This window comes from Halyomorpha halys, unplaced genomic scaffold (assembly GCF_000696795.3).
Source record: "Halyomorpha halys isolate HHAL.00 unplaced genomic scaffold, Hhal_1.1 Scaffold8.1, whole genome shotgun sequence".
Classification (NCBI taxonomy): Eukaryota; Metazoa; Arthropoda; class Insecta; order Hemiptera; family Pentatomidae; genus Halyomorpha; species Halyomorpha halys.
Genome location: NW_027111933.1, coordinates 630,729 through 640,009, shown reverse-complemented (window position 1 = coordinate 640,009; position 9,281 = coordinate 630,729). Strand labels below are relative to the sequence as shown.

Sequence of the window (9,281 nt, the reverse complement as noted above, 5' to 3'; positions counted from 1 at the left end):
AACACTGTTATAGTTATGAAAGTTGATATTTTTTTCCGATGATACAATAATTTTTTTGACTGAGCGTAAAGATTGTGGAAAACATCACTTTAAACATTTTTCGCGATTACAATAGTTCTCTAGTAAACTCGTTCAGTACCGATATGAAGGATTTGTTTTATTTACTTATTTTTTGAATGAATTAACTTCTTTTCCTGATAAAGGTTAGAACTTCTGGTCGTTGTTGGCACTAATAAATAGCTGTTTACATATTTGTGTTGTTCACTAACTGCATACTCAACCATCTTCTCCTCAGATACCTATTTTTTACTATATTGTACAATATTTTAGTTGCCAAAAAGATATATTTTTATGCTTATTTACAATTTTGTGATCAACTTCAGAAGATATCATAATTTGCAATCAATCAAATTCCTAACAAACAACTCAAAAAATGAAACACTAATACCACTAATAAACAACAAATAATTTATAGATAGCTTATAGCTTATAGATAGCTACTGTTTTATTAAGTATACTTCCGTTTTTCTTCGTCTCGCAGATAAGCGAACTATTCCTAAGGGCTTTTTTGTTGCGTTCCATTTTTCCATTGTTTCTCCTAATTAACTACAAATAGACGAATAATTTAGCTGTCGGGTTTTATTGAAAAAAAACACATTTTGGGAATATATTCGTACTTTTACATTTTATTCTAAAATATTTCCAGTTATAATAAATTCAAAGAATGATGCATTTAGTCTTCTATTTCATATTTTGTGGAAATATCAACCAGCCGATAGTGGATATTTTCAAAAATTATTATAAAAAATCAAAACAGTCAATAGGCTAAAATATCAAGAAGACACGAAAAATAAATAAACAATAGTAATAGTAATTACTTTACAAAACGAGAAAGTTGTCTTTGTAGACTAGAGTTGCCGTTCAAACCCTTAACCATCTCGCCCCCATCCGCTCGTAGACAAACAATTTGTATTTTTCACGTTAGTTCTATTCGCTTTATACAAGCCATAAGTATGCTGAATGTATCGATTGTTTCAGTAAACGGTTCTACAAGTGGTTATAAATTAAAAATTATAAAAAAAAATAATTAATTAATTGGATTAAAAACCCAAAAAGTATGAATTTAAAAAAAAATGCTTATACAGATTAAACTAATTTTGGTGCTTCCCACGAATGGTACATTCAGCCTTAACTCTCACCACAAATGCTATTAATTTATTTTTATTAGTTTCAACAACATACATGATGCATTGATGTACACATTATCACAGATTTGAATGCCCAATACTCAAGAAAAGAACTAATATTTATTCTATGGCATTATAAGAGAGAAAACTGAGGTAGGTAAAAACATGAGGACAAGTGATTTATAACAAAACATTTTAAAAGTATTACAAAGATTAAGCAATGTCAGAATCTCAAACCAAACTGAAATAAGGAATAATGGCCGTTTTATGAAAATAATAAAGCCATTTCCAGGAACGACCGATTGCACAAAGCTCGAAATCATAGATAAAAACTTAATTGCAACCAAAAATTGTTCTGTGGATGAGTAGAAGGTTTTGAAAAAATATTTTACTCCTGAAATCCTAAAGTAAGAAAAGGTTTATCTTTTATCCAAAAGGCTTGCCGCTCTTCAGAAAAAAAATATTAAGAATTAGTTTCAGGTTAGTTTCGAAATCCCTAATCCCACTGGTCGACCATCCGAGCCGTTAGATGATCTTATGCTTGATAATAACATATTGATTTATTTATTTGTTAAAGAACATAACTTCTTGTATAAATATTTACAAAATATAACTTCATGTAAGTCGTTTCCCGCACTTCATAATATTTTTTCCCCGGCTTGCATTTTAAACTCTTATTATAATAAAAAAAAATTATACTTCAGTAACACTATTTACACATCTTATTTTGTACATATCTTCTCACGTACATAATATTATATTTCATCTTTCACTGTTTTCAATCAGCTACCTTGTAATTCCATGATTATCAATCAATTATTTTTTATTATTCAATTATCAATTATCAATTTTTTATTATTTATGATTCAATTCAATATTTTGTATAATTCCAAACTTGTTTGTTTACTATTTCTTTTCAATTTTATGTTTTTCTAAATGTTGTTGTTATCTCTTTGGTTCTATAGCCCTGATGAAGACCTAAAACTCGGGTTGAAACGTCGGCATAAATAAATATTTTTTTGTTTATTTACGTTGTTCTTTGCTGACCGCACTCTCCGAAAATCTTCTCCTATCAATCAATTGATATATATTTTTGGCCAGTGTTTCGAGTGAAATACCTCACTGTGTCTCGACTGGTATACATTAATGTTTATATATGTATATATATATTATAATAAAAAAAAACAACATAATTTTTGTCTTATTTGGCTATCATAAAATTGCTCTCACCCCCTATTGACACAGGAAAATAAATCATGATTCACCGAATTCAAGATTCACATGATTATTTTGAGATTTTTCTGAAACCCCCTCTTATTTAAGGGATTTCTGGATAGATATACAGGGAAATATACAGGAGACGCTAAAATAAATATTCCTAAGAATGGAGTTTGTTTTTTTAATAGATACCGCAATTGTTTAAATTAGCGCCCAATTGCCTATATGATTCTCAGAGGTAAAAAATATGCATGAAAAAAGTCTAAATTAAAGGCAATGAGGTTAAACAAGGTTTAAAAACGTCCAGAAAAGTTCTTACCTCATCAGACGTTTTTCCTTCCCTTGGTATGTATATATTGTGCAAAAACGATGCCATTTTCTCGTATGCAAACCATTCTGGCTTGTACTCTTCTTTGATTCCAGGCCCAATTTGTGAATATTTCTTTACTTTTTGGGCGATTTTTCTGTAAGAAGCCATCAAAGTTTCTTTCTTCTTTTTTAGGTCATTTAAAGAGCACTCAACGCTCATACTCTCTTGGATTCGCTTCCAAGCATCGTATATCTTGTGTCTATCTTTGTGGCCTGAATTCAGCGGGTTCCAGATAACAGGTTCTCTCTCATATAGGTTTAAAAACTCGAAAATCACTTCATTGGACCAATCCATGATTACAGAAAACTGAATGCCTTTCTAAACCACTGCAACCAACCAAAGGAAACCATGGCGGGGTCTCGAGCAATACTGCGGCTTGTGATCCGTCGAGCCCCAAGCCTTTGGTGTGGGAGGGAGCGAGATAGGCCGAGCCATTCCGAGTGATATCGAGTCTTAGCGTTAACATGGTGTGAGGTCAGACACCTTCAGACCATGGGAACAATACTTGAGGTCTGAGATGTCCAGGTCCGACACATCAATTACGCGTATATATGAAGCGTCTTTCCAGTGATCGTTCAAACTTTGTTGTTAATTAATTAACGTTTAACATAAACCGCAATAAATACGGATAAAACAAAATAAATGGTTAGCAGTAGAAACGCGAGAAATTTTGGTGAGGTAGATATAGGAGGAAATACATTTGAACAGGTAGAAAGGTTTAAGTATTTAGGTTTTACGGTAACTAGAAAAAACGAAATTGATGAGAAAATAAAAGCTAGGTTGAAGGCGGAAAATACATGTTATTTTTCCATTTCTAAACCGTTTAGCACGGGCCTTCTATCGGAAACCTTAATAATTAGAATTTACAAAACTATTATCCTTCCACTGTTATGGATGCGAAAGTGGTCTCTTACATTAAAGGATGAACAGCGCCTTAAAGTTTTCAAAATTAAAGTATTACGTAAAATATTCGGACCGAAAAAGGATGAATTAACGGGAGAATTTAGAAAACTACACAACACTGAATTAAGGGACTTACACCCGGTAAATATCATTCAAGTTATAGCACTGAGGCCTATAAGATGGGCGTGCAAGGTTGTAGGGTTTAGTAACGGGCGGATCCCTAAAATGTTGATAAACACTGAACCGAAGGGTAAACATTCGAGACGTAGACGGAAACGTAGATGGGATGATTGCTTAAAATTTAGTAGAATTGGGTTTGAAGGGGCATCATTGGAAGGATGCCTTGAAGGAATATCTTTTAGGCATATCTCTACTGCCATGTGCCTACAAGATACTCTCAAATATACTGTACCAAAGATTACTACCGCATACTGAGAGAGTCCTGGGGAAATATCAGAGCGCCATTCGTAAATGTAAGTCAACAACAGATCAATTTTTTTCCCTACGAACCACCTTGAGGGCGGAAGAGAATACCAACTACGGATGCATCATCTATTCGTTGATTTTTTGATCTGCTTATGACAGCATTCAACGTAAGGCTCTGTATCAGCCAATGAAAGACCTCAGTGTAAGTGTTAATTTCATGTTTGAGGGATTCATCTCGCAAAATGGCGTTCTACAGGGAGGTTCCATAGGGTGTCTGCGACTCAATATTTGTCTGGAAAAAAGTTATTAGAGAATCAAAGGTTCAGACCAGAAGAACCATTTTTAATCATATGGCACAAATCCTGGGATATGCAGATGATATCGACAATATTGGGAGATCAAAAAGCTGTTGTGGAAGAGGCCTTTCATGCCCTTGATGATGCTGCAAGGAAGCTGGGACTTGTTGTAATACCAACAAAACCAAATATATCATAGTTATGCAAGAAAGAGATTTTAATATGTCCAAATTGTCCATTACTCTTTCGAACGAGTTGAGGAATTTGTGTACCTCGTGTGATCACAAGTTAATGCCACCAATGACGTTTCTGCCGAGATAATGAGACGAATAGCTTCGGCCAATAGGTTTTTTTTTTTTTGGACTGCGTCGGAACTTTGGTAGTAGCTCAAGATCCACGAAAACTAGATTGTATAAAACGTTAATTCGACCAGTGCTGCTCTACGCCTCGGAAACTTGGGCACTTTCGAAGGCCGATGAAAGGGATCTCCAATCATCTGGTAGGCTGCGCTGGGCAGGGAATGTGGCAAGGATGGGAACTGATGAGATCCGAAATAAACTTCTCAATGAGCACGGCCGAGGGGCAGCCCAAAGCTTCGATGGTTGGATGGTGTTAGAGGATTCAAGGACCTCGCTCGGATTGAGGAATTGGAGAGCAGCTGCACTAAACAGATTAAACTGGTGGAAGCTGCTTGAGGAGGCCAGGACCCAGTAATGGGTTGTCGCGCCGATTGATGTTAACGATGATGATATGCATCCACAAGAACTAACAGTAATAAAATCTATTGGTTCAATATCATGTTTAAAAATAAAAAATACAAGATAGGTTTTATTAGCTATTATGTACAACGAATTAAGAGACCTCATGGCCAATAATGGTTGAATATTATGTACGACGAATTAAGAGACATTATGGCCAATAATGGTTGAATAAAAAGAATAATGCAAGAATTGTAGAGATATAAGATAAAATAAGGTTTATCCTTGATGATGGGGATTATATTGCCAAACTATTGTCCTTGATCCTATTAATTAAAACTATTTATTAAAATTTTTATGTGGGAAGCCTATAATTTCCTATATAATATAATTTTAATCAATGTTTCATACTAATTATAAGGTAATATTATTTAAAGTATCTCAATGGCAAAATAATTGTTTGTTTTTTAACTTAGAGTTTCTTTAGTTTACTGATGAGATTTTCGCCAAAGATTTTTTTTTATCCTTACAATGTAACACAATTTTACACTATTAACATTGAAAATAAATAAACAATCGAGCTGTTGTTTAAGCCTCCAAACATTTTAAAGAATATTGATATATCTTATTTCTTAAGATATATTGGTCAATATAAATGGTATAATAGTAAACTCTCTAATTAAAGAAATTTTTTATCAAAAATTGTGTTTGAATAAATGAACAATTTTTTTTTTTACATTTTGTCAATCAAAAATTATTTTATTAACGTTACATAGCTCCCTCTAAACTCTTAGAAACCTTTTCAATACAATTTTGGAAAAAGAAATTGACCAAAATTCAATTTTCAGCTGATTAATCAAAAACTTTTTTTTTTATGTTTTACTACTTATTTTTAAACATCTTGTACTTTTAGTCAAAGAGTCACATTTTTGTATTTCTAAATTATGTTTATTCATTTAAATTATTTAAACTTGGTTTTAAAATTTATTTTTATTTTCGCTGCTACGGCGTTGAGCTTTGGGGCTCCACTAAACCTTCGAATTCCTCTGGTGTCCAATCCTTACAATCCAAAATCCTTCGTAAAATCCTAAATGCTCCCTACTTTTTCAAAAATAAAATCATCCACAAAGACCTTAATGTTCCATTTGTAACCAATCTAGCCCGAACCAGATATCAATTCTTCCATTAAAAACTCCCTAACCACTCAAACCCATTAGTTTCTAATCTTGCTTCCTCTTTTTTCCGGACAATCCTCCGAGGCGTCTGAAAAGGAGATGGCCTCGAGACCTTATATTGTAAAAATGTTTTTAGAGTGCTACCATTGAGTAGTTTCTCTACATGCTTGTACGATACCATTATAATTTCTTCAAATTTATTTGATGTATTTATGTACAGTTGTAAATATCAGTAAATAAATTTTTTAGAAAAAGAACTATGAATAATTACAGTCAATATGTCAATATTTATGTTTTATTAACTATTATTATGTTTTACTTACTATTTTTATTATGTTTTATATGATCATTTATTTAAATCTGTCCATGTTTTTAAATGTTTTAAACTACCTTTTTTTTTCTTGATATTAATTTTTTTTTAAATTGATTTTTTTTTTTTTAAATGTAAACTTCAAAACTGTATCCGAAAATGTTTAACAATTCCTGCAAATATTAACTAGACGAACGTTAAGCTGTTCAGAAGACCAGATTGGACTAAGAAAAACGGGTAGTTTGTAAAAAAAAGGTGGGGAACTAGTTCCCCCTGCCTTTAGAAATAGCGGTTCATGTGGACCCCAAACCGGAATTTTCATCCTTCCAGCTTTAATAAACTTTTTTTTCCTATTTAGTTTCCAATCGTTCTTCCCAATGGCATCGTTTCATTAACACCGCTGTTGGTAAGGAGTAACATTGACGGACATCCTGAAGATTCCAAAACGCGGTTAAAGAAAAATTTTGGAAAATAATTATTAGTCATTGCCTACATGAAACTATTCATCTTTAAAAAAAGTTAACCACCCACGACTAATATTTTATTTTTATTGTTGAAAATGGATTTGGAACCTTGAACATTAAAATTCAGAATTTTTCGTCAACGTACTTCTGTTTAAGTACCAACTGTATACACACAGAATATTTGGATTATGAGCCTTTCACAAACACATGAAATTTTCAATGGAATTATTCACCTTAATAAATAAAAAATAAATAGTACCAACTATATTGACATCATCAAGCCAAGCAACGTCAAGAATTAATCAAGGTTAGAAAAAAGTAATAATATATAGTAAGTAACAACATATAGAAAGTAATAATATACGTCATCTATTTCTACAGTGTAGGGATATCAAATCAATTCTCTGCACGAATAGAGCCATATCTGACAATAAAGAAGTTATTTTGTACTTGACAAATTCTATAGAAATTACCGTCTACAGAGGTTACTTTTTGGACAACCCTAAACTATGTTCCGAACTTTGGGACCCTCGCTCAACTCGAGGGTTTGTTATCATCACCAATTATTCGAGTTAATAATAACAATTTATTTATTTTTATTACCTTCCTGCCCACCTATAACGCGGGTGTAGGTAGAGTTAGCATTCAGCGCATATTTACGTATGAACATGAAGTAACTTAACAACAACTTTTAATCATATTTTAACTTCGGTCCTCATCTCCAAATTGACCTTCGTCTTCATCTGCTCATCTTCTTCGCCGACCGCCCGGAACACGATTCTATCGAAGTGAGCTGGTTTCACAGGGTTTCTCCCAGTATACTAAATCCTTGTAGTAAGTCTGTTCATTGATAAGTTAAGGGGAATCTTAATGAGGACGTAGAGTACAAAAGTCAATTAAGCAATATCTAATATCACTAATGATGCTCGAACAGAAATTTTTTCAAATATAACTTATAATCACTTACTTCGTTTATTATTTCAGTGTCGCTTGTGTCCTCCAAGGTATCTCTACCAGTTTTTGCGAGTTTTATGTTACCAAGAAATCGCATAAGCTCAAAGTACCATAATTTTGGTACATAAACTTTATTTTCGTCTTGTTCTGAGCTGATACTCTCATCCACCTGGCGAATTAATTAATACTATTAAATTATTTTATAACTCTTTTATTTTCAGTAGGAACTAATTAAGTCAATACAAATATTTCAGTAAAACAATTTTTTTTTTATTTTAAATTATCTATAAATGAACTAATTTTTAATAATAAGGACTTACCTTTTTGAATTCCTTATTAAACGTATTCCTCATGTTTTCCAGTTTTTTCTTTAAGATTTTAAGTGTCGCATCAGGGTGCAATTCTTTGTAAACAGCCAGAACGTTATTTAAACCTTGGTTCCGTGCTTTTTTGTTGTAATATAACGCATGTGAGGGGTCCCACAAAAATTTATGAGACCTGTACACTTTTAAGACGGCCGTCATAACTTTCTTTTCTCTAGGATTAATGGGTTCCAACATAATAACCGGTATATGAAATATAAGAATGTAAAGTAAATTAAAAATATATAATAAATTAATTAGTTGAAAGCGCCTAAATAACAACTAAAAACACAACAAACAACTTCAGCTTCGAAATGGTCGGGAAACCAGATATCGGGAGCGAATTCCACCCGTTCACCCGTCCACGACACCACGCCCAGAACTGTCCGGGGAACGACCTTCATGGCAGGTGGAGGGGAGGAGCTCCGGATTTCTCCGGTCGGGTCCGATCGTCTAAAGAGCTATACACACGGAAATGTAGAGATCTATGCACTTGATTGAGGCGAATAGTCTTATACACGCCTCAGAATATTTTGAATAATTGATATTTCTATCTCATCTCCATTCTTATATTTTCTATATTCTCAACTTATCACATGTGTATTCTATACTAACTGCAGTTCTAAAACTTTTGATTCATGTCAGTACCTGCTATCTCACGTAAAGATTATACATATTTTATCCTTATTTTCCCATTCTTCAACAGACAGTAAGGTTATTGGCAATGAAATATATTTATTTTTCACCCATTAAGTGATTGTTAGTGTTCTACAAATTCAAACGTTCTTCATTATATATATAAATTTTATAAAAGGAAATTATCTATAATACATAATGAGTTATAAGATAATTTTTTTTTTCAGTTTATTTAGTTATAATGTCTTAAAGGTCCCCAACTATGATATTAAGGACAAGTTT

At 32.7% G+C, this 9,281-nt stretch overlaps 1 protein-coding gene across 7 annotated transcripts in view; it reads right to left on the bottom strand.

The window, feature by feature from the left end:
* Nucleotides 1–9,281, bottom strand: part of LOC106677777 (tigger transposable element-derived protein 4) — a 101,900-nt gene that overhangs the window by 16,328 nt on the left and 76,291 nt on the right. The window contains exons 1-2 of one of the 7 annotated variants that reach the window (XR_010844049.1): nucleotides 8,322–9,195; nucleotides 8,015–8,170 (exon numbers count right to left, since the gene is read on the bottom strand). The exons of 3 other annotated variants lie outside the window; for them this stretch is intronic. Coding sequence is in view for 3 of the 4 variants with exons in the window: in XM_014415894.3 (XP_014271380.1) it covers nucleotides 8,015–8,170; nucleotides 8,322–8,561 (396 nt within the window). In the remaining variant the exon portion in view is untranslated. Of the gene's footprint in view, nucleotides 1–2,724; nucleotides 3,126–8,014; nucleotides 8,171–8,321; nucleotides 9,196–9,281 lie in introns of those variants that run through there. 3 more of the 7 variants (XM_014415894.3, XM_014415918.3, XM_024359644.2) reach the window with 3 other exon arrangements.